General features: G+C 37.1%; 1 protein-coding gene across 2 annotated transcripts in view; it reads right to left on the bottom strand.

The window, feature by feature from the left end:
• The window catches only part of NUP153 (nucleoporin 153), a 75,757-nt gene that overhangs the window by 45,312 nt on the left and 3,127 nt on the right, over positions 1-27,318 (bottom strand). For both annotated transcript variants that reach the window (XM_045847050.1, XM_045847049.1), the window contains exons 2-5: positions 16,417-16,642; positions 3,034-3,282; positions 2,469-2,608; positions 2,259-2,387 (exon numbers count right to left, since the gene is read on the bottom strand). In XM_045847050.1, the coding sequence (XP_045703006.1) occupies positions 2,259-2,387; positions 2,469-2,608; positions 3,034-3,282; positions 16,417-16,642 (744 nt within the window). The remainder of the gene's footprint in view (positions 1-2,258; positions 2,388-2,468; positions 2,609-3,033; positions 3,283-16,416; positions 16,643-27,318) is intronic.

A 27,318-nucleotide genomic window follows, 5' to 3' on the forward strand; every position in this document is an offset into this window, starting at 1 on the left:
GGAATTTATCTGGGCCTGAAGTTTTCTTTGCTAGAATATATTTTAACTATGAATTCAACTTATTAAATAGACTACTTAGACAATTTATTCTTGACTAATACTAGGTAACATGAAATATGTAGATGTAAATCTAACAAAATATGTGCAAGGTCTGCGTGATGAGTACTACAAAACACTGATGAAAAAAATGTAAAAACTAAATAAATGATGAGACAGTGTTCATGAACTGGAAGACTCAATTTTACTTAGATGTATATTCTCCCCAAGTTGATCTTTAGACTCAATATAATCCCAAACAAAATCGCTATAGACTTTGTAGAAATTGACAGGGTGCTTCTAAAATTATGAAAATGCAAAGGAACTAGGAAAACTAAAACAAACTTGAAAAAGAACAAAGCTGGAGGGCTCCTATTAACCTGATTTCAAGACTTACTGTAAAGCTATAGTAATCAAGACAGTTTAGTGTTGGCAAAAGGATCAACACATAGATAAATGGAAAATATAAAGTCCAAAAATGGACCACAATATGGTCCACTATTTTTGACAAAGGGGTAAAGGCAATTCAATGAGAAAAGTATAGTCTTTTCAACAAATGGTACGAACTAAAGAAATTGGACATTCATATATTAAAAAAAAATGAATCCTGAGCCATACTTCATGTCATACACAAAAATTAACTCAAATGATTCACAGGCCTAAATTCAAAGCTAAAACTACAAAACTTTTACAGGAAAACATAAGAGAAAATCTCCACGACTTTGGGTCTGGCAAGAACGTGTTCTATGCTACAACAAAAGCATGAACCATAAAAGCAAAAAACCCCCAATATACTGAATATTATAAAAAAAAAAATTCTCACCCTAGCTGGTGTAGCTCAGTGGATTAAGCACAGACCTACAAGCCAAAGGGTTGCCGGTTTGATTCCCAGTCAGGGCACATGCCTTGGTTGTGGACCAGGTCCCCAGTGGGGGGCTTGTGAGGGACAGCCACACACTGATGTTTCTCTCCCTCTCTTTCTCCTTCCCTTCCCCTCTCTCTCAAAATAAATAAAATCTTTAAAAAAAGAAAAAAAGAAAAATTCTCTTCAAAAGACATTAAGATAACCAAGAGAAAAGAGTAAAAATATTTATAAAACACCCATCTAATAAAGGACTTATACACTGAATAATGAACTCTTAAAGCTCATTAATATGAAAACAACCATATTTTTAAAAAGACAAAAGATCTGAGCAGGTATTTTACCCAAGAAGATATACTGATGGCAAATAAGCACATGAAAAGATTCTCGATTTCATTAGGAAGTGCAAAAAAAAAACAACCCCACAGCAAGTGGGAGTTGCCACTACTGCCTATTATAGAATGGCTAAAATAAAAAATAAAAAACAGAAAACAGAAAGCAGAAAACTGATGGCCAACAAGTGCTGGCCAGAATGCCCTTACATTATTGGGGAAAATGCGAAGTGATACCAGCCACTCTGGAAAACAGTTTGGCAGTTCACTATAAAGTTTAATGTTTACATATCATATGATCATATGAGTCAGCAGTCAGACCTCTGGGTATTAACCAAGAGAAATGAAAATTAATGTTCACACAAAATGTTCATAGCATCTTTATTCACAACTGCCAAAAATTAGAAATAACCCAAGTGTCCTTTCACTGGTAAATGGATAAACAGACATTATACCTTAGCCAAAAAAAAAAAAAAAGTACTGATATATGCAAAAATACAGATTGATCTCATGCATTATGCTAAGTAAAACCAACAGATTCAGACTATATTACATAATTAAATTTATATGACATTCTGGAAAAAACAAAATAAAACAGATCAGTGGTTGCCAGAGGGTGGAAATAGAAAGAGTGGTTGACTATAGAGATGCACAAGGTAAAAGTTTTGGGTGATGAAAATGTTTGCTCAATATTTTGATTACAGAAGGTTATACACTATATATAGTTTGTTAAAATTCAAATGCTCTAATAAAGGTAAATTTTACTATATATAATTAATACCTCAATTTTTTTAAAAAAGGAATTAATCATCACACTTTACATAAATATGCAGACACAAATCTAACAAAATGTTTGCTTAAGTTTAAAATAATATTCATACAGTTTCTAAATGAAGAGACTATAATATACACACCTATCATTTTATCAAAGAATAACTGAACCAAAATCCTATTTGAGTATCAAGTTCTTCAACAAAACAAACAAAAAAAATTTTCAGGTTAAAAAACCTTCTCTTATTCAAACCAACCTGATATGGTGTGTTTTGTAGTTTAGGCTGTCTCACCGCACCTGCTGCCCCACCATACGTTGTTTTTCCAGGGTAAAAAGGAGAATCTCCAAGATGACTTGTTTTAAGGATTGAAGAACTCCCAAGTGACTGCACAAAAATACAATGATAGACTGTAAGCAATAAACATTCAAACCTAATGTGATTATATCAACTCCAATTAGTACTCACAGGAGAAAGTGTTCCAAAGGCAGACAAATTGAATGCTGGTTTCTTTGAGCTGGTGGCAGTGTGCTGTGAGAGTGAATGAGAACGTTCAGCCTCTGGGGACCACAGAGGGGGCACCGAAGTATTCTTTGAAACAGTTATATCTGAAGCAAAATACATAATGGATAATAATGGAATTAATTACAAGACACTAAATTTTTATAAAGAGTAAATAAAAATTAAGCCCTGGCTGGCATAGCTCAGTGGATTGAGCACGGGCTGGGAACCAAAGTGTCCCAGGTTCGATTCCCAGCCAGGGTACATTCCTGGGTTGCAGGCCATAACCCCCAGCAACCGCACATTGATGTTTCTCTGTTTCTCTCTCTCTCTCTCTCTCTCTCTCTCTCTCTCTCTCTCTCCCTCTCTCTCCCTTCCTCCCTTCCCTCTCTAAAAAAAAATAAATAAAAATAAATAAATAAAATCTTAAAAAAAAAAGAGTAAATAAAAATTAAAACGAAACCAGAAAAAAATTATCCCTTGAAATTTAATTTTACTACCAAAAGTATTTACTACCAAATGCCAAGAACACCTTTATCAGAAGCTCTTGAAGAAAATCCACTGGTAGTTGAGATGTTATCATCATCATGCTGAGAGGTAGAATCTTTAATTTCCTTCACAAGGGAAAATCCAGAACTGCTAATTGGGAATGCCGAGGATGTGGAGGGCTGACAGTGTAAAGCAGGAGATTCCAATGCGGAGAAATTCAGATGGCTCCGATGAAGAGAAGGCCTTGTTAATACATCTGGATAATTTGAAGCAGTACTAGTTGTTGAGGGTTCTTAAAAGAAAAGTATTAACATTATGAATATATAACTTAGAAAAAGCAAAACACCATCACAACAAAATGCTGTTTATACTTTAAGAAAACATACTACATAATATAATTTAATTCAAATCACTGAGCCTCCCAATTAAAATATTCTTTAGCCAAACAAGGTTTCAACTAACTTAATTTACCTAACATAGTGTCAAAATATATTTCACTCTTCACATACCAATTCCAAAAGTGCACGGTTCTTGATTTTCCTTGAAGTGATAGCAGTATAAAAAGTCATAAAATAAAATCAAAGCTGTATAATAAAATCACAAAACAAGACGGATAAAAAGGGTAAGTCTATTCCCTCTCAATACAACCACTATTAAATCTGTATATGCTCCCAGATAATTCACAGTAGTCCCCCTTTATCCAAGACCCACTGTGGATGCCTGAAAGGGCAAATAGCATTGAACCCTATATATAGTATATATTTTTTACATATATACATTTAACCGAGTTTTCATAAATTAGGTGCAGTAAAAGATTAACAACAATAGTAAGATACAATTATAACAACATATTATAATAAAAGTTATGTGAATGAGGTCATTCGTTTGAAGGGAACACCTTGCTCAAGTCTTAGTATAGGCTCAGAACTTTCTGGCACAACATGCTGTCATTACTCAGAACATGTATTCTGTTCATGTCTTTCATCCACAACCTCCATCTTAACTGAGCACTGTGGCTGTGACTTTTGAAACCACAAAAATTACACAAAAGATGTGACGGCAAAAATAGCAAAAAAATTTTTTCTTCACAATTTCTTAGATAAAAGATTCCTTCTTGCCATTAACCTTAGCAACCTCAGCATATTTTTTTTCTTTCCCTATTAAGTCAAGAGCTTTCTCTTTTTCACTTAAAGAAAGCAATTTCCAGCTTCTCTTTGGCATTATAAATACTGCTATGGTTTGGGGCCATCGATTCAGTAAAATAAGGGTTACTTGAACACAAGCACTGCTATACTGTCAATATGATAACCAGTGACTAAAGGGTGGGGAGCATGTAGCTGTTTGACAAAAGGATGATTCACATCCCAGAGAGGACAATGCAGGACAGCACGAAATTTCACCATGCTACACAAAATGGCACATGATTTTAAAGTTAGGAATTGTTTATTTTTGGAATTTTCTAATTAGTATTTTTGGACTACACATGACTACAGGTAACTGAAAGAACAGAAAGTGAACACTGGATAAGGGAAGACATGTGTATGTAAATACACAAATAAGTTTTGCCTAAACCCATGGATCATGCTTATGCATCTAGTTGTGACTTTTTTCATTTACCAGTGTAATTCTGTCTCTACAAAGCATTCCCCTCAAAGACCCCACTGTATTGTATCATACTGTTTTAATTATTTGTGATTGTTTTCCCAATACTCCATCAAACATGTATGCACTTATATCTGCACACTTTTAAGAGTATTCTTTTAGATAAATCTATGATTCCTTAAGTATGTGAGAGAAATTATTAAACAAATATTTCTAAGCAATACATTAAAAAGTCTAATTCTGTAAGTCTAAAGATAGGCTCATAAAACACCCCAAGTAGTTGGACATATCCAGGGAATCAACAGGATACAAAATTATGTGTGAAACTGCTGTCATACTGGATCAGAGTGCACACTCATTTTTGCTTATGATACTGTGATCCAAAGATTTCATGTCAAGTTATACTCCCACAAAAAGCAAATAACAAAGTACATTTCCCCCATATTGTCACTGGATATTAACCATTTCTGATTTCTGTCAACTTAATGCATCAAATGACATTATTATTTGATTTGCATTTATTTAAGAGATATTAAACATCCTCTCCATTCAATGGTAATTTATATTTCTTCTGTTAATTGCTTACTGATATGGTCTCTCTTACTAATAAGATCAATACGACCTAATTTCGTTTTGATCAGTAAGATCAGTGTAATATGATCTTAAATATTATAAATAATTTTCACTGTTGGTGGAACCCATTCATATTCCTGATTCTCTTTAAATCTTATTTTTCAATTACAACTAACATACAATATATTAGTTTCAGGTGTACACACCAGTGACTGTACATTATATAAGGTACCAAGTGGTCATCCTGATAAATTTCATACTTGACACTATATACAGTTCTTAGATTATTGACTATATTCCCCACACTGTATTTTACAACCCTATGACCATTCTGAAACAACCAATTTTTACTTCTTAATCCCTTCACCTTTTTCACCTGACGCCTCTCACACCTGGCAGCTCTCAAAATGTTCTCAGTATCTATGAGCCTATTTCTGTTCTACTTATTCATTTCCGTTTTTTAGATTCATTGTTCATATTTATGTACTTACTGCCACTTCAGTGTTCATATTTTTTATCTTTTTTTCTTCTTCTTCTTCTTAAAGAGGACCCTTTAACATCCCGTGTAATAGCAGTTTGGTGGTGATGAACTCCTTTAGCTTTTTCTTGTCTGGGAAGCTCTTTATCTGTCCTTTGATTCTAAATGATAACTTTGCTGGGTAGAGTAATCTTGGTTTTAAGTCCTTGCTTTCCATCACTTTGAATATTTCTCGCTAATCCCTTCTGGCCTACAAAGTTTCTGCTGAGAAATCAGCTGACAGTCTTATTTATGGGAGCTCCCTTGTTCACTGGGGAGGAGAGGGGAAGGGCCCTAGGAGGAGGTTGCCAAGGCAATGGTAAACAGTCTAGGATGGGACTGGCTATGAAGCTGAATGCCTCCAGTATGCATGGAATTATGGGCCAGAAGATTTAAACAGAAGGGCAAAGACTGGGGCTCTCTCTTCTCTTCCTCAAGGATGCCTGGATGAATGTGCTGTAGCTGCTTCCTTTCCCCAAAGGACAGTATGTTAAATGGGGGAAGGAACTCAAGTGCATCTTAGGACTCGACTGGCCTGGCAGAGGAGGTCAGGGTTATTTTTCTTTGTGTGTTCTGGAGCGGACTGGCTCTGAGGCAGATGCCTGTCATTCTTCCAAAATTATGTAACTTTTGTATCTTATGTTATTTTAGTTTGTAAACTAATCATATAGAAACAGGGTAATTAAAAACTAACAAAGAGAATGATAGTAGAACTCAAGAGTTAAAGATTTCATCCTTAATTGATAGGCTTAAGTGATTAAACTGGAACTCAAGAGTTCAAGATTTTAGACTTAGTTGACAGGTTCAAGTGACTAATGCATGTAGAAAGCTGTTATTCCAAAACTGTGTAGCTTTTGAATCAAGACTCCTCTCTGTCACCAAACCACTGCCTCCAGAATTCTGCCTAGAGGGTGGCAGCAGGCAGCAGGTCCCCACTTGCTCTTAGGTAGCTAACTGCCTTCTTCTGCTTTTAAGATTATCTCTTTGTGTTTAACATTATGCATTTTAATTATGATGTGTCTTCGAGTTGACCTCTTTGGGTTCATCTTGTTTGGGACTCTCTGTGCCTCTGGACTTCCCTTCACTAAGTCTGGGAAGTTTTCTGTCACAATTTTTTCAACTGGGTTTTCAACTTCTTGCTCTCTTTTTCCAGCTGAGTGAGATGGAGGGCTTCTGGAGTCCCAGACAATTCCTCAAAAAGACCTACACACAAATGCTTATGCTTGAAGTTGTTCTGGAGGCTCCTTACACCAACTTCATTGGTTTTGGATTCTTTTGTCCTTTTTGCAGTTCTGATTGGGTGTTTTTTGCTTCCTTATATTCCAGATTGCTAATTTGATTTTCAATTTCACCTACTCCACTATGGATTCCCTGTGAATTATTCTTCATTTCAATTAGTGTATCCTTCATTTCTGACTAGTTTTTTTTTTTTTGGTATGGTTTCCATATTCTTTTCTATGCTACGGAAATTCTAAGTTCATTGAGTATCCTTATAACCAGAGTTTTGAACTCTGCATCTACTAGATTGCTTGTCTCTATTTTGTTTAGTTCTTTTTCTGGAGTTTTGCTCTGTTCTTTCACTTGGTACATGTTTATTTGCCTCTTCATTTTGGCAACCTCCTTGTTTGTTTCTATGTATTGGGTTGAACTGCTATGTGTCCCAGGCTTGGTGAACTGGCCTGACATAGTAGGTGTCCTGTAGGGTCCAGTGGCAAAGGCTCCCTTATCACCCAAGCTGGACACCCTATGTTCTGCCTCTGCCCCCATATGGGATGTGTACACCCTTCTGTTGAACCTTGACTGATGTTAGCACATCATGTGAAGTTTAGCCCTAAGTCTATTAGTTATAAGGACTGGCTGCAACCACCAATCAGCTTGAACCATTAGCTGTGCAGGGGCCTACCCCATAGAGCAGGACTTACTTCAGGGGGGCTCTGGTGCTCTCAGAGTCCACCCCTTGAGTGTGTCACTTGTGGAGGTGGTTAGTTGGTGCTTTGACATGATCTGAAGCTATTCACTAGGTGTGCTGGCTCTGAGACCTCATGTGAGATACAGACCCAGATCAGCTGCCATCTCTGTGTGCTCTGCCCAGGGCCACCCAGCATCAGCTACAAAGCAATCTGCAGATGGCTGCTACTTGTGCTGGACTTGGAGGTGCCCAGGAGAGGACACACTGCAAACCAAGGCTGGCTGCTGCGTCAGGGCTTTGGAAATTTAGGAAAAGGTACAAGGCATGCTGGGGCCAGATGCTGCTTTCTTAAAGAGATTTTTGGGAAAGTCTGAAGCAAGAACCAAGACAGGCCATTCCTATGGAAAAGCCATGGGAAACAGCTTGGGTGTGCTCTCAAAAGTTGGGTGGGGTGGGGTTCTCAGGGAATCACTAGGGCAGAGCAAACAGTGATAGCTTAACCAAGCCTACCTTACAGATTCTCTGAACATAATATCCAGAAAAGCTGGCTACACAGTACACTGTAGAGTTCAGTATTAGTTGCTTACCTTTGTGATCTCATGCCTGACTGGGAGTCACATCACAAGGGTGTACTACCACACTTGCTAGCTCACAAAAAATACCTACTTAATGTGTCCTGCTTTCTCACCATCATAGGGTCAAAATTTTTAAGCTGAATGATTTTTAGTTAAGTAGGGGACTATCTGCACTAAATTCCAAGAGACTTCCCCACTTTTCCCAATAATGTATCTATATATTTCTGTTCCAGTGCCACAGTTTTTTTAAAATACTGTAGCTTTAGAACACATTCAATGGCTGTAAAAGTTACTACAAACTACCACACATTCCCATTCTTTTTCAGAATTTCTCTATTCATCGTCAGGTGTGGGTTCAAGATTTTTAGAATCCTTTGTCAAGTTTCCAGAAGATTATTCCAGTTAGGCTGAAATAACAGGACTTGTAGATTAGCTCTTCTACTGAAACTAACTATAAAACTGAGTAAATAAATAAATCGACAAAATACATGAAACAACAGCTTTCACACCATAGAAAATATCATGTGCACACTCACAAAAAAAACCCCACAAACTCAACCCTACTACTACCTAGCACACTAACTGGGAAAATTTTCAGACCTGACACAGAGAGCTCAAGTCCAAGCAAAATGCATCAGGCAGAAATGAAAATTAAGGGCACTGGTTAATAGAAAACTAAGCAGGCCTCTAGAAGACCACATGGGAGTATCCAGAGAGTGGATGAGCTATACACACAGAACGAGACCACCTAAGCAAAAAGCAGCTGCTACAGAGTTGAGAAAACAGATACTAGAAGGCAGTGGTTGGAAACAAAGCAGTGCTGAGAACAATGAAGTCCCTGGGCTGCCAGAATTTAGAGATCCCTCCTTAAATCCCTGGCACACAGATGAGATATAAGGTCCTAGAATAAGACCTACTGCACATTCATCCTAAAAGGCCACAAGAGAAACAGAGTTGGAAAGCTAAGTCCCACCACTTAGGGGACTTGGAAATACCTTGGACTTTCAACAGATATACGTTACCGAAGCATAAAACTAAGCCTAAGTTCAAAATGATCATTCAGTAACAACTGCCTGCTAAAACAAGAATCAATACTCTTTAGAAGATGACAATAGAATACAGAATCTCTCCATATATTATTCAAAATGACAATATATTTGGTGAAAAAAAATCTGTTGATATACATTTAAAAAAAAAGAAAAGAAAACTGATCCGTAGTGAGTAGAAAAAGTAGTCAACAGAAATCAACCCCATGATAACCAAGGTCTTGTACTTAAGATTTAAAATAGGTAATTTAAATAGTCCAAAGTTCCTGACAGACCTGTTAAAATTATTTGACTAGAATCACACTCACTGGGGAGAGTTAATTGAGTGATGCAAGAAATCATTCATCTTTAAGGACTGGTTATATAATTTAGCATGTTAATAGAGTTAAATTAAATATACAGCCCAAAAATAAACTCTTGCATATGCAGACAAACGATTTTCAATAGGGCTACCAAGACCCCACTCAGTGGGATAAGGACTGTCTCTTCAACAAATGGTATTGGGAAAAATGACTATCCATATGCAAAAGAATAAAACTGAACCCTTATCTTATACAATATACAAAAAAACAACTCAAAATGGATTAAAAACCTCAACATAACAACCAAAACTTTTATAAAACTCCTTGAAGAAAACAAGAAGAGAAAAGCTTCATGAGACTGGTCCTGACAATGACTTCTTGGACATGACAAGGAACTATGGAAAAAAGACATATGAGACTATTTCAAACTCAAAATATTTTATGTACTAAAAATACAAGCAGTAGAGTGAAAAGACAACTCAAAGAGTGGTTGAAAATATTGGTAAATCACATATCTGTAAGGTGTTGATATCCAAAATATATAAAGAACTACAAAACAAATCAAATAATGTGATTAAAAATTGAGCAAAAAATTTGAACACACAACAGTCCATAGCTGATATATCAATGGCCAATAAACACTGAAGAGATGCTCAACATCACTAATCATCAGAGAAATGCAAATCAAAAACAAAAACAGATACCACTTCATACCCATTAGCACAGATATCATCACAAAAGCAGAAAATAAATTTTGGCAAGGATGTGAAGAAATGGGAACCCTTGTGCACTGTTGAAAAGGTGAAATGGTGTAGGCACTGTGTAAAACAATATGGCAGTTCACAAAATTTAAGAACAGAATTATCATAGGACCTAGCAATTCTACTTCTGTATATACACCCAAAGAACTGAGAGCAGGATCTCAAAGAGATTGTTCAACCATGTTCCTAACAGCATTATTCACAATAGCCAAAAGGCAGAAATAACCTAAGTGTCAGTGACTGACTAACAAATGTGGTATAGACATATGACGAGTATTAATCAGCCTTTAAAAAGAAAGAAATTCTGGTATATGCTACAACATGGATGAACCTTAAAAACAAACATTAAGTGAAATAAGCCAGTCACAAAAGGAAAAATACTGTATGATTTTTCATTGATCCATCCACTCATCTAGCAGAAAAAAAATCTACATACCCAATGGCTCACCATCATAAATATTCTCTGACTAAAGTGATGACTGAATATACAAAACACACTGAACTGTACAATTTAAATGGTTTAGATTTATAAGTGGCACATATCTCAATAAAACTGTAAAAAATAGCTAAAGAGAAATGGCAGCATATTATTTCCAAACATGCCATATTCATGGGTTATTTTAAAGCTATTTTAATATTTGTAAACCCCATCACAATGCTATAAGTGGAGGGAAAAATGTTTATGGCTTTAAAATGCAGTCACACTTGAGGCACTTCTGGTCAAGATGGAGGCATAGGTAGACAAGCTTTGCCTCCTCACAAAACTACAGAAAGAAGTACAGCCAGAACAAAACAAATTAACACCCAGAACCATCAGAAAATAGAGATATATGGAAGTCCGACAACCAAGGATTTAAAGAAGCCACAGTCATCCAGATGGGTAGGAGGGGCAGAGTTACAGAGAAGGTAGAGGTGATGTAGCACAGAGAGGTGGCAGAGGTGGAACAGATGGTACCATATTCATGTGTGGTAGATAAAATCGACAGGAATACTTTGGGAGCAAGCAATCCCAGCCCCAGGCCCGATGGCCCAACCTAGGGTTCCAACATCAGGAAGATAAATCCCTAACACCCCTGGCTGAAAAACCAGTGGGGGTCAGGGCAGCGGAAAAAACTGCCCTATTTCCATAGCTTACAGGGTCTGCATAGACTTAGAACGTACACAAACCTACCCACAATGAGTTTCACCACCAGGGCAGGAACTGTACAAACCTCCAGAAGCCAGGCAGTGGCATTGTCCCTTCTCCGAGCCCTTGCCCCACACAGAACCACAGAGCAGTGAGTGGGCAGCCCTACCCTGGCAATTACCTAAGGCTCCACCCAACACAATTTACAAGTGCCTTTTCTACACAGGCCACACTACTAAGATAGGCAGTCGAAGCCACTGTACCTAATACACAGAAACAAATACAAGGAGGCTGCCAAATTGAAGAGACTAAGAGATATGGCCCAAATGAAATAACAGAACAAAACTCCAGAAAAAGAACTAAATGAAACAGATACAGCCAACCTATCAGATGCAGAGTTCAAAACACTGGTGATCAGGATGCTCAAAGAACTGATGGAGAATGGCAAAAAAATCTGGGAAGACGTGAAGGTTACACTAAGTGAAATTTTTTTAAAAATCTACAGGGAACCAACAGTGGAAAGAATGAAGCCAAGAATCAAACCAAAGACTTGGAACACAAAGAAGGAAAAGGCATTCCATTAGAACAGTAGGAAGAAAAATGAATTAAAAAAAAAACGAGAATAGGCTTAGGAACCTCTGGGACAACTTTAAATATTCCAACATCCAAATCATAGGGGTAACAGAAGGAGAAATGAAAGAACAAAAAACTGAAAACTTATTTGAAAAAATAATGAAAGAAAACTTCCCTAATTTAGCAAAGGAAGTAGATATACAAATCCAAGAAGCACAGAGACCCAAACAAGTTGGACCCAAAGAGGACCACACCAAGACACATCAGAATTAACATGCCAAAGGTTAAAGATAAAGAGAGAATTTTAAAAGCAGCAAGAGAAAAGCAGAGTTAACTACAAAGGAGTTCCCATAAGACACTCAGCTGATTTCCCAAAGAAACTTTGCAGGCGAGAAGAGACTGTGGCAATAAGTATTCAAAGTGATGAAAAGCAAGGACCTACAACCTAGATTATCATTTAGAATGAAGGGCAGATAAAGTACTTCCCAGACTTTAAAGCTAAAGGAGTTCATCATCGCCAAACCCATATTATATGAAATGTTAAAGGGACTTACTTAAGAGAAAGAAGATCAAAACCATGAACATTAAAAAGGCTACAAATTAGCCCTGGCTGGTGTAGCTCAGTGGATTGAGCGCGGGCTGAGAACCAAAGTGTGGCAGGTTCGATTCCCAGCCAGGGTACATGCCTGGGTTTCAGGCTATAACCCCCAGCAACCACACACTGATGTTTCTCTCTCTCTATCTCCCTCCCTTCCCTCTCTAAAAATAAATAAATAAATAAAGTAGTGAGTAAATAAATAAATAAATAAATAAGGGGGGGGGAAGGCTACAAATTCACAAGTATCAACAAGTGACTGTTAAAAAAAAAAAATTACGCAAACAACCAGAACACAGGTATATCATTTGGAGGGTTAGCAGCTGGGATGGGGAAGGGGGAAATTGTGCAGGGATAAGGCAGCATAATTAGTAGGAACAAAATAGAGAGGGGGAGGTTAAGAATAGTATAGGAAATGGAGAAGCCCAAGACCTTACATGCATGACCCACAGATATTAACTCAGGTGGGGGACTGCTGGAGGGAAGGAAGTTACAAGCAGAGGGGTGCAAAGGGGGACATAATGGGACAACTCTAATAGCACAATCAACAAAATATATTTTTTAAAAAATGCAGTCACTTGAGGCTTCTAGTCAAGATCATGGCCTAGGTAAACACAACTCACCTCCTCACACAACTCCATCAAAATTACAACTAAGCTACAGAACCACCATCTTTCAGAACTATCAGAAATACAGGTGAATGGAAGTCCTACAACTACATAACTAAAGAAGAAACCAACTATGAAATTAAAAGAGAAGCCTCATCAAGACTAGTAGGGGGAGGGGGTGGAGACGTGAAACAGACCAGTTCCATACCCACATGCGGCATATAAAAATCAGGAGGTTATCTCAGAAACAAGGGATTCCAGCCCCATACCACACTTCCCAGACCAAGGTTCCAGGGCCAGGAAGATAAGTTCCCATAAGTTCTGATTAAAAACCAGTGGGATTCAGGCTGTGGAAGACAGAAACTGCTGGGATCTCATGCAGTTCCTCTTAAAGGTCCCGCAAACTGAATTAATCTGATTCACTCCCTCTGAACTCCAGCATCGGGGCAGCAGCTTGAAAAGCATCAGAGATACATGGGGAGGAACTAAATTGTCCACCATCAGGGCAAGAGCAGGGGTCAACTTTCTTCCAGAGAAGGCTGACAGAGGCCATTATTCCTTTTGTGAATCCTTCTCCCACAAAGCCATAGAGCCGGCAGGCAGGCAGTCACCCATATCTGAGATTATTCCATCTACTTGGCTCACTGTTTGTCCCACTCCAGTGATTCCCTGAGATCCTTCCCCACCCAACTTTCAGGCCCAACCAAGCTATTTCCGGTGACTTTTCCACAGGAATAGTCTGTCTTGGCCAGTGCTTCAGATTTTCCTAAATTTTGTCAAACAAGCAGCATTTGGCTTCAGATGAACCCTCTATCTCTTGCTAAGTACAGCAGCACTATCTGTACTTAGCACTACCTACCTGTACGTGCTCGGCACTATCAGCAGCCAACCATGATTCACAGCTTGGCCTCACTAGGGCACCTCCAGGCCCAGTCAAGCGATTAGACATCTGCAGATCACTTTGTAGGTTATGCTATGTAACCCCAGACAGAACACAGTTTGTGGCTGACCTCTGGCATGCCAACAGTAATCAAGCCTCAAAAACAACAGGAGTGTGTATACAGCCCACCTTGAGTAGTTACACCTTGAGTACCCAGCTCGAATAACAGGGAAGGCTGTGCTACTGGACCGTACAAGACACCTACTACATAAGGCCACTGTACCAAGTCTGGACCTATCAATTAAGCAGCTCTACTTAATACGTAGAAACAAACACAGGGAGGCTGCCAAAATGAGGAGACAAAGAAATATGAGCCAAATGAAAGAACAGAACAAAACTCCAGAAAAAAAACTGGACAAACTAGAGACAAGCAATCTGCTAGATGCTGAGTTCAAAACACTGGTTGTAGCCCTAGCTGGCGTAGCTCAATGGACTGGGCGCGGGCTGTGAACCAAAGCGTCACAGGTTCGATTCCCAGTCAGGGTACATGCCTGGGTTGCAGGCCATAACCCCCAGCAACCGCACATTGATGTTTCTCTCCCTCTCTCTCTCTCTATCTCTATCTCTATCTCCCTTCCTTCTCTCTCTAAAAATAAATAAATAAATAAATAAATAAATAAATAACCACTGGTTGTAAGGATGCTCAAGGAACTTTGCGAGCACCTCAATAGCATTAAAAATAGATGCAGTCATAAATGAAGGATAAACAAATTGAAATAAAGACAGTTTTCAGGGCACCAACAGTTGAGTTGGTGAAACCAAGAATCAAATCAGCAGTTTGGAATATAAGGAAGGAACAAACAGACCACCAGAACATCATGAAGAATAAAGAATCCAAAACCTATGAGGATAGTGTCAGGAGCCTCTGGAAGAAATTCAAGCATATCAACATTTGTATCATAAGGATGCCCCAGAAGGAGAAGAGAAAGAACAAGAAACTGAAAACCCATTTGATAGAAGAAAATGATAGAAATGATAGAAAACTTACCCAACTTGGTGAGGGAAATAGACATGCAAGTCCAGGAAGCACAGAGAGTCTCAAACAAGATGACCCCAAAGAAGCCAACACCAAGACACATCGTAATCAAAATGCTAAAGGTTAGAGACAAAGACACAATCTTAAAAGCCACAAGAGAAAAGCAGTTAGTTACCTACAAGGGTACCCCCATAAGACTGTCAACTGATTTCTCATAATAAATTTTGCAGGCTAGAAGGAACTGGCAAGAAATATTCAAAGTGACGAAATGAAGGACCTACAACCAAGATTAATCTACCCAGCAAAGCTATCATTTAGAATCAAAGGAAAAAGAACTTTGATTCTTTACAGACAAGAAAAAGCTAATAGACTTCACACCAGCAAACCCGTACTGTATGAAATGTTAAAGGGTCTTCCTTAAGAATAACATAAAAATATGAATAATAAAATGGCAATAAATACCTATCTATCAATGATTAATTCTAAAAATTAAAATAAACAAGCAAAACAAAAATAGATGCATAGATACAGACAACATTTTGATGGTTGCCAGATGGGAGGTCAGGAGGATAAGCAAAAAAAAGGAAGGGACTAAGAAGTACAAATTGGTTGTTACAGACTAGCCATTAGGATGTAAAGTAGAGCACAGGGAATAGAGTAGCCAAAGATTATATATGCATGACCCATGGACATGGACAAGTATGGGGATTTCCTGAGGGAGCAGAGGGATGCTGAGGAGAGAGGGGCAAAGGGGGAAAAACTGGGACAACTGTAACAGCATAAACAATAAAATATAATTTTAAAAAATTTAAAATAAAATGCAGAGTTGCTTAATTGTAAGATTAATGAAATGACCCAGTTGAGCTGCTGCAGAGAGGACAGGAGCCAACTGAAGTTATACCATACCCAAATTCATGGCATTATCAGTTTCACTGTAACAGGTAAGTTATATAGTTCTACCTTAGTGCCAAGACTTACTCTAAAGTCTTCACATTTATTTTCATAAGAATTTATGAGAATACAAATTATCTTGCCCAAAGCCACACATCTAACAAATGATGGCTTGAAAACATTTGTAGACTTCCTAAGGCAAGTCTAAAATCTGAGCTTGTACTCTTAGCTGATATAATGTATCAGCCACCCTTAACAGACAAAAAGCTAAAAAATAAGGAACGTACCTAATTTGAACCTGATCATCATCCTTTTCCTACATGTTTTTATGTACTACCCAGTTGGGTTTACCACAGACAGGTAATATAAAAATACTTCATATTAAGAAATGAAAACCTGTATTTCATAACAAAATATTCACATTCCATTTACCTTCTGTATTTCTTACTGTTGGATCAGGAGTGATTCTCCCATCATGAATATTAGTGCTCTCCTCATCAGCATATATCAGATGATCATCATCTCTACTTTCTGGCCACTGTGGTATCTCTCTTGTGTCTGTGGAGCAGCTGCATACTTCTTCATTCTTGTTGAAGTATCTCTGTAGCCATCCTGGCACGATATTCTTAACTGATTCTGTAACCCTGCTAAGAATGCCCTGTTGGGGGGGAGGGGGGGAAACACATAAAGCAATTTTAGAAATTTATCTTTTTAAATACCAACTTACAGAAAGCCATTACCAGGAAAAACACAATTATTTCCAACAAAGTTTCCTAAAATTCAGTTCCTTGAGCTAATGCTGACATAATGGTATTTTACAAATGCTATAGACAAATTCCTACTTTTTCTTTCTTCTACATACATATATCCATGAATTAATAATTACCCCAAACGGCCATATTATTCTAATCTTTAAAAAAAACCAATAGGGCATCAAATAGAGACATATAAATTTTAAATTTAGTAATAAGATATGCACTAAAATGTTATAATCTGAGAAAAGGCATCCATTTTGATCTCAGCATATTAAAAGGAGCAATATAAATACCTCCAACAGCTTCCTCAAGCAGTTATTTTATTGCATATTCTTTTAAAACGAAAAGTTTGGACATATAAAACTAAAGACTTTTTTTTTAAAAGACAGGTAATAAGACAACTAATCGAGCATAATAAACTCAAGAAATAATCTAAGATGTTTTTCAATGGGAGAAAAATGGAGTATAACAACTATTAGTATTAACATGTATTGTAGTTTTGCTGTGTGCCAGGCACTATTCTACAAAGCAGTTTATACAGATTATTCAATTTAATCCTCACAGTACTATTATGAAGTTGGTATTAATAGTGCCACTTTATGGATGGAGGTACAATGAAGTTAAATAATTCACTCCAGATACAAATATATTTATTAGGACAGAGTAAAAGCATAGGTGGGTTGGTAGGAACTGAAGTTTGAATATAACCTCCTTGTACTTGGAGTAACTCTAGGTAAAATTAGAATTACACCCCCTCCTGCTACTACCTGATAAGTATTACAATGAAGATCCAGTGGAATATGTGAATGCACTTTGCAATTTAAAAAATTAACAAACATATACTGATAATCTTATTACTAATTAGGAAAAAAATAGTCACAGAAACAAAATGGAGTGAGGCAACCAATTTTAGGCAACAATAGCCTTCCTATAAGTAGCATTAGCAGAATTTCAGAGAAAAAGTCACAGAAGGGAAAAAATGAACTGGCAGGTACAAAAGAACAATAAAGTCAAGGCAGAACATATAAATCAACCACGAAAGCAAACCTAAGACAAAGAGGCCTTGAAAGATCCTGTCAACCGAAAAGATAGAAGGCACCTCTGATACAGGCACTTGAATAGTATTTTCCTTATTGTTAAAAAGGTGTAGGTAACAACTGGAAAATATATAATTATTTTTCCACATATTCTCCAAACAGATATTTTAAACAGATCTATAATGTAAGCTCTCTCACAAACATGAGGCCAACAACCCTAGAATACTCACTACTGAAAAACACAAATTCACTATTTCCATTTTTTATGCTAATGTTACATAGTATTAGTGACTTTGGAAACAAATGTTATAAACCTACATCCAAATTTAACATTTATAAAAACATACATCCAATTTTAAATGTATGAAAAATACTTACTTTTACTTAAACTTAGTATATATTTACCTCCCCTCATATTTCAAGAAAGTGCTTACAAAACTATAATACAGCTTAAATAAGACCTGAAAAACATAAGACTCATACTTGATATGAAATGATAAATTAGCTAAAGCGCTACAGCAAGAATTTAGCAGAAATTAAGCTTTTTGTGGACTTCTTCTAAGGTGTTAAGCTACTAACAGTATCAAAGATTCCTGTGATCCCTACTCACCTGTGGCATGTACAGAACTTAAATGAATACTATACTTAACCAAAGGTCACTTCTGTGGCAACATTTGATATCATGGAAAATAATCAGTAATCAAAATTAGACAGTCAAAATGGACATAATAAAGCTCCTTCACTAAAGCTCATAAACTTTGCTTGGAGATCTTCTCTTCTCTAAACTAAAATCTAACCAATTTATCTATCTGAGGCCACAGCAGCTTAGTACAAGAAAATTACAATGACCCTGGCTGGTATACCTCAGTGGATTGAGTGTGGGCCTGCGAACCAAGGGATTGCCAGTTCAATTCCCAGTCAGGGCACATGCCTGGGTTTCAGGCTAGGTCTCCCAGTGGGGGATGAACAAGGAGCAACCACACATTGATGTTTCTCTCCCTCTCTTCCTCCCTCCCTTCCCCTCTCTCTAAAAATAAATAAATAAAATCTTTTTTTAAAAAGAAAATTACAATGAGAGAGAGGGGTTACTAATGGCACAATGAATGACAGCACGAAACCTTGACAATAAATAAAACTGATCTGGAACCATTATAAGAAAACAAACATGCCTATACTTCAGTGTACTTCTGTAGTAGGGTAAGTGAACCTAAGTAATCAAGAAAAGTTAAACAAGCCCTGGCAGGATATCCCAGTTGGTTAGAATGTCGTCCATACACCAAAAGGTTGTGAGTTCGATTCCAGAATTCCAGATTAGTGCATATATCTAGGTTGTGGGTTTGATCCCTACCCGGGGCACATACAGGAGGCAAGCTACTGATGTTTTTCTCTCACATCATGTTTCACTCCTCTCTCTCTCTCTCTCTCTCTCTCTCTCTCTCTCTCTCTCTCTCCACACCCCCATCTCTCTCTTAAAAAAAAAAATTCAATAAACATATCCTTGGATGAAGATTTAAAACAAAGTTAAATTAAACTCAGTATACTCTAGTACTAGTGGTCCCTTTACCAGAAATATCGGCATCACCTCAGGTCCTATCCCAGAACTATAAAACTCAGGAAATAGAGCTCACCTGTTTTAACAAAAACAAGTGATTTTGATGTATGCTGAAGTTTGTGAACCACCATTCTAGTTGAAGAGATTAGGAAATTAGATATATTTAACAATATTATAGCACATTTTAAGGGAACGGTCCCTTTACAAGAAGTTAGTAAAATTATGCGTATTTAAAAGTCTTAAGATTCAGTTATTTGGAAAACATATAATGTGGAATACTGGTGAGACAACAATTAAAATACAGGATGAGGGAAATGTAGGTGTATAGTTTGTTCATGTGGAAAATAATATAATTAATAAATGATAATATAACAAGAAGCTGTTTTGTATACTCACAACTATAAACTTACTTTTACTCCACCCTACCTATCACAATAAAATATTCTAAAATGAATGAGAAAACCCAATTGTACAATGGACTGTGCAGAATACAATGCAGCTTAAAGAACTAGTTCCCCAGTTTCTCAAACTATGGCCATGAGTTTTACCTGTACTATTATTTAGTGTCTGTCATTCTATCCACTCATTTCTCTTAACAAATCTAGCTTTGCCTACATAATAAAATCTATCAGTTTACAAATTTCATGTTATGCTGGTCTTCACTTGCTCTTCCCTCATTCTTTTAAAAAAAATTTTATTTACTGATTTCAGAGAGAGAAGGGTGAGGAAGAGAGAGGGGAGGGAGGAAGGGGGAGGACAGAGAGAGAAAGAAGAGAAACATTGATTTGTTGTTCCAGTTATTCATGCATTCATTGGTTGATTCTTATGTGTGACCTGATAGGGAATCAAACCTGCAACCTTGGCATATCAGGATGATGCTCTAACCAACTGAGCTACCAGCCCAGGCCCTCACTCCATTCTTGATAGGCTATCCCACAAAGTTGGCTTCTGGAAGAACTGGCCTACAAGAGATACTCAAGAATACCAGATATCAGAGGATAGGAAGAAAGAAGTCTTTTTTCCTGTGTTCCCTTCTCTACTTAAGTGTTCCCTCTCTAAAACTAGTTTTCAGCCAAGTGGTTCCTTCTCTAGTCCAGGTACACCTTTATCCTTTCCAGTCCTAGGGATGGTAGCAGCTTCTGCTACTGCTAGTCTCTGGGTCTCTTGCTATTCTGTATGTATCCCTTTAATCACCAGCATATCTGTAAGTAGACTCTCTTAAAGATATTCAATACTTCAGCTGAACCACCCAGAGTGAATTGTTTCTTGCTGGGTCCCTAAGGTATTGATACAGCAGGGCTACCTGTTAAATTTTTTTATCTAATTAACATGAAAACTAAAAAGTCCATGCTGTCAGTTAGATTCAGCTTCTCTAACAACAATGGAACATATGTACCACACTTGGGGAAGTACTCTTATTACCCAAAAAGTTACACCATCCAATCTTTATCTCTGTTAAAAAGTATACAAATAGGCCAGAAAAGCAGCTTTATTTTGGTGAATATTTCAAAATCTTATCTAACTCACAGATATAAAAGCAGACACTGCTTTTCTTTATCTAACTTATTGTCAATACTTATTGGTCGCATGCTACTCGTGAAGCACAAAACACCAGGAAACAGCAAGAAACAAGTTCCTGCCTTCTTAGAATTTATGGTCTAAGTTAGGGAGACAAATGAAAAAACTAGTAAACATAATACGTAACACATAATATGATGACTTCGGTGCTATGAATGAAAATAAAGCTGGGGAGGAAAATGGGATAGGTGTTTTATATAAGCAAAGACCTAAAACCAAACTGAGGAATGAGCCATGCAAATTTCTAGTGGAGAGGTATTATAAACTGAGAGAATAAGAAGTGCAAAGACTCAAATTTAGCAGTGTCCTTGGTACACACTGACCAAGCTTCTGGTAATCTTTTTAATACATGCAAAATATGATGACCTTAAATAAGGGTCCGTCAAAATTCCCTTTCAGCCCTGGCCAAGGGGCTTGGTTGGAGCATCACCAGGAGCATCAGTAGGTTGCAGTTCAATCTGCAGTCAGGGAACATACTACGTTGAGGGTTCAATCCCTGGTAGGAGTGTGTGTGAGAGGCAACCAATCGATGTTTTTCTCTCACATGGATGTTCCTCTGTCTCTCTCTCCCCCCCTTCTCTCTCTAAAATCAATGAATATACCCCAAAGTGAGTTTTTTTAATCCCCCTTTAATCGTGTACATATGTGAGAATCTATGTGCAATCTTTTGTTCTGTAGCTTAAATATCTAGTCACTATAATAGGACTCAAACAGTGGTCTTCAAAGTGAAGTCTTCGGACCAGCAGTTTTGGTGTCGCCCTTGAGCATGCTGGAAATGGAAGTTTGTTTAAAGCTCTGAGGCAATTCTTCTGCCAATTACAGTTTGAGAACCAAAGCACTGAAATCCTCTAAACACTTAATGACTGTTATCCTAATTAAGACCAGAGTAAACATAACCCTGAGTATAAGCTTAATTAACTACACCAAAGTTTTATATAAAAGATCACCCTATTTCCATGATTATCTCATTATTTATCAAATTACATCACATCAATTTTTATAAATATCTACTTTATAATATCAACTCTGAAAATCAAACCAGACATTGACATAAAAGACTACCTTTGAAACGATAACTTCCAGTGTTAAAGACTTGACACTTCTAACCAACTACCAGATACAAGAGTTTTTTAAAGCTGCTAAGTAAAAGAAATCCGACCACACACAGAACTGGGTAGGAGAATATAAAGAGGTAAAAGGAACCATGTGTCTCAACTAAATTTGGAGAACTTGCTTCCCAGCTTGGCAATTTTTTAAGTTTGGAAGTACTAAAGATAGACTTCAGCCACTAATGGAAATTTGAGAAAAGAGTTGATGGACGCTAGGAAAGGGGAAAAATAGTTTTGTTGTGGTAGAATAGGTTCCTTTGATTCTATTACCAAAAAAGGTCTCTCTTTTCAGGAGGGTTTTTTTTTTTTTTAAGATTTTATTTACTCATTTTTAGAGAAAGCAGAAGAGGATAAAGTCAGGGAGAGAAATATCAATGTGTGGTTGCCTCTTGCATGCCCCATACTGGGGACCTGGCCCACAACCCACGCACATGCCCAGGCTGGGAATCGAACTGGTAACCCTTTGGTTTGCAGCCTGCACTCAATTCACTGAGCTATACCAGCCAGGGTTCTTTTCAGGAGTTCTTGAGAGAAGACGTTTCAGATCTTTAACAGAAATGGGGTAAATCAGTTTCTAATGTGAACCTAAACAAAGAATGCTTTATGACATTTAAAGCATTCTAACAAAAACATGAGGGAAAAATAGAGGTACACTAGTAAAGGTCTCTGAAGAAGTGAATACTCAAGTTCTATTTTACCAGATTAGCTTACTCCCTACTTTCAGAGGCTTCAGCAGTAAGCCTAACTGCCACCCTTATAACTTGATGTACATTTCCTATAGGAAACCTACTCTGATCTTCAAAGTCTGGGGCACTTACTACCTTATATGTGCCAACAGTGGCTGGTAATTTTTCTACATGATAGCAATTTTTGTCAAACAGGATGGTAAATTACAGTCTGTACAGTGCACTGATTAATTGGCGCATGGTTTCAATTTATCTACAACTGTACTGCTCAGCCAACCTCTTATTCCCACATATTAATATTCCATGAGAAATTTCTAAAAAGAACATCAGTAATTCTAGAATTTAAAATTAGGCCCTGGCTGGCGTAGCTCAGTGGATTGAGCGTGGGCTGGGAACCAAAGTGTCCCAGGTTCAATTCCCAGCCAGGGTATATTCCTGGGTTGCAGGCCATAACCCCCAGCAACCGCACATTGATGTTTCTCTCTCTCTCTCTATCTCCCTCTCTAAAAATAAATAAATAAAATCTTTAAAAAAAAATTAAATAATATATTTGCTTGCTGTAATAGTTTCACCTTAAGCAAATATTATTTTTGTTGCTATACTAACAACCCTACCTCCAAAAAAACCATGTGAAGCTATCCAGGAGCACAGGAAAATTGAACCATCCTCTGGAATGTTAACTAACATAAAGCCAACTAAATAAAGAGAAGCAGAAAAGTAGCTGAAGAAAGCAAAATTAATGGTCTTTTTAAAAAAAATTAACAAAACAAACAGTACACTTAAATTTTGCCTTGGCCTGGTTGGCTCAGTTGTTTGCAGCATCCTTATTTCGAAAAACAAAAGGCCAAGGGTTTCATTCCAGGTTAGGGAACAGACTCAGGTTGTAGGTGTGATCCCTAGTTGGGGCACATATTGGGGGCAACCAATAGATGTTTCTCTCTCACACTGATGTTTCTTACTCTCTCCTCCCTCCACCACCACCACCGGTCTTCCTCTCTCTCTAAAAATCAACAAACATATCTTCAAGTGATTATTAAAAAGCAATCTTAAAAATACTCCTTGTAACCCTAAAACAAAGTCTATTCTAGAAAATCATAAGTAATAAGGTTGAATTCAAGGATAAAGGAGTGAGTCTTGAAACTTAGACTGGCTAAACTTATTTTCTCCCCAAGGACTAAGGATTCTGCATTTGGCAAAACATGTCAAAAGTTCCAATGAGATTTATAATAAATACTCAATTTGGGAGGCAGAAGTGAATTCAATTCAATACCACACACATATTAAGCACACTAGTATATAAGGCACTGTGAATATATTACCTTTCCAAAATACATTTAACCTGAGTTCAAGAATTAATGAAAGGCGACAGAGGTGGGGCAAGGGATTCTACAATCCCAACTCAGAATTCCTTTGTAATGAAAAAGATGTTTTTCCCCCATATATCTTTTCATCAATTGGTAATCTCAGAATAGCCAGAGACATCTCTCCTAAGTGAACAACCCCTTATCATTACCATACTGCAGCGATTTTCAACCACTGTGCTGCAGCACACTGAATTTTTAAACCATGCAGTACCTAAGTAGTCAGGGGCACTGACTTCTCTTCCCTTTGACTGTCAAATAGAAAAATGACAACAGCCAACACATGCCATCTGATGTGAATGAATAAAAATTATACCTATTTTTTGGTCAGGTTGGCGAAAAATATATTGTTTGTTGTGCCACAGAATTTTAGTAATTAGTTTGTATGTGCCAATGAGATGGAAAAGGTTGAAAAAATTCAATGCTATATAGCCCTCCTTCCCCTTATATAGGGTTCTCTACTCCTACTTTCTTGACTTCAGTTCTATTCAACTCTTCACATTATCCTCTATTAAGTAGCACTATTTAGATTATAAAATCTCCTTTCTCAAGTAACTTCACTGGACCTCTAACTTCAAATATAATTCATCTTTCATTTTAAGGTTCTGGAGCCTTATTCCACCAGAAAACACAGTTTTAACTTCTATCTCCTCTTTCAAGTGCCTCTATTTCTTTGCAGCCTGTCACTGACCCTTAATTCTCTTCCAGGGTTTTGTGCACACTCTCCTTACCCACTTCACTCCCGTGTCATCAGACTCTCCTTTCCAAACTTTTTGAAAGTTTTATTTCATATAATCTGTCTAATCAGTGTTCCCCCTTGCTCCCTCCAAGCCTAAGTGAAAATAAGAGCTCACAACTCAAGATTTCACATGAGACTTAAAGAATATGTAATTATTAAAACACAAGGAAAAACAAAGATGCCATTCTAATCTTTCAGTATTTCCACTATTTTTTTAACAATGTATCTCTGGTCTAACTTTAACATTCAGTTATCTCCATGAGGGAAAAAAGTAATGAAGTATTCACATTCTAATACAGATATAATGGATCTAGTTTCAGTAATCTGAATTTAAGCTACAAATCTAAACTATTGGTTGTCATATTTTACAACCAACAGATAGGCAGGGCAGTCAAGCTTTCTCTATCCAGTTAGTCCAAATTCTTCAGTCACTTAAAATCCAAACTTTTCATTTCTCTTCTCAACCTCAAGAGATCATGTCAGAAAATGAGCAAAAAAATTATTCTGGCTAAAAAATTAAAAACTACAATTGACCACATATCTCCAACTCCTTCAAAACTCTCTGTCACCGCTGCAGTAGGGAGACACAGGACCTGGCTTAATCTTACTTTTAGTTAGCCATGTTATAGAAGTGGTATTAAAAATTAGCAGTAATCAAACAAGAAAAAGGATCCCTAAAAGGACCTTCAAGCTAGCAATAAGAGATCCAATAAAACACTAAAGAAGTTTAACCCACTCAAAGTTACCTATAAAATATTGCCCACTTTTCCTACAATCTGTTTGAAAACTGGATATAGTTCATTGAAAAATGAACTGGAGTTCATTTACTAAGTCTCACTATGAAAAAGAGAGTGAAATCAAGCAAACTGACAAGCAAACTGAACCACGTCTAGACAGAAAAGCCATTGTACTATCCAGTTTCTGACAGTAAGTACAGTAAATTGTGTTATATCTGGTGGTCAGACTTTCGGTGTATATGCACTTCCTAAAACAGAAGAATCTTTTACAAGTATATTACAACCATGACTATTAGCTAAGTAGCTACAAATAAAACATTTTTGAAAATACATGGTCATTACATCTTTCCAATAACATGGTGTACCTAATAAAATGTTTTAATTAGTGACATCAGACCAAAGGCTTCATTTTACTTCAAACTAATAGATAACTAACTGCCTCATCAGGGACTTTCCAGGAAATGGAGATGACATATGGACATTTTTGTCATTTATCTTATTAGAAAAATTAATAATTGATCAACTATCACACACAAGAGCCTCTCATCACGAACAAAAAAAAAACTACATTTTTTGAAATAGGTATTTGAATTTATTTTCCTATATGCTTAAATAACTGGCATTTCTATTAGGAAACCATTTTAAAAGTATTTAAAAGAGTAGTAATAGTTTAAGGTTTGGCCTCATTGTTCAACAAACAAGTCCTTTAATCCAATATGAACCTATAAAAGATTGTTTGGGTACATAAAGGAAAAAAAACTTCTACAAAGAGGTAGCAAAATTTGGAGAGAATTAAAACATTTAAATCAAAAGGTTCTATTTAATCACAACAACTTCATTTTTTAAATCTGCACCTGAAGATATGTTTACTGATTCTAGAGAGAGAGGAAGGCGGGGAAGAGACAGACAGACATTGTTGTGAGAAAGAAACATCAATAGGTTGCCTCCCATTCACACCCCAACCAGGATCAAACCCACAACCTTTTGGTGTATGGGACAACACTCCAACCAACTGTGCTGCCTGGCCACAGCTATAGTCACAGCTACAGCCACAGCTAATCACGGCAATTTCAAATGAGTCCTTCATTTACAAGTTTATTACAAGTCCTGGCAGAACCCGAACGAACCTAAACCCAAATGCTTTGACTTCATTATAGTACTTTTTTTCCTATCAACTATTTTCATTTCTATTTCCATGGAAACAACTAAATATCTAAGATAAAGATAAAGATAAAATCAAAATCAAAAATACTTAGTGACTTCAGGAATGACTTAAATATTCAACTTCTAAATATTCCTCCTTTTCAAAACTGAAAACATGCTTAGACTTTCTATACCAAGCAGGACATACTTATTTGGGAAGAAAGTTATCATGTTGTACCAAAGCAAACAACAACAACAACAACAACCACCACCACCACCACCACCACCCCCCCACAATATATAAAACAGGGTTTGGCAAACCAAGGTCTATAAACCAAATTCAGCCCTTGGAATGTTTTTATACAGGCCTCAGGCTAAGAATGGTGTTTACATTTTTAAAGGGCTGTAAAAACAAAACAAAGAACTTGCAGCAACAACCTGAAATATTTACTATCTGGTCCTTTACAGAAGTTTGCCAGCACCTTATCTAAGCTGCTGAATAAAGGGGTTCATTTCCCCTCTTTCTGAAATAGCTAAATGCAGGAAGTGACTTGTAAGACAAACTACATCTAGAAAGATAAAATGAGTGGATTCCCTTAGCTCCAAACCAGAAGACAAAACCTCTGAAGCACATCCC

The sequence above is a fragment of the Phyllostomus hastatus genome, unplaced genomic scaffold, assembly GCF_019186645.2.
Source record: "Phyllostomus hastatus isolate PE091 unplaced genomic scaffold, TTU_PhHast_1.1 phas_contig_524, whole genome shotgun sequence".
NCBI classification, from domain to species: domain Eukaryota; kingdom Metazoa; phylum Chordata; class Mammalia; order Chiroptera; family Phyllostomidae; genus Phyllostomus; species Phyllostomus hastatus.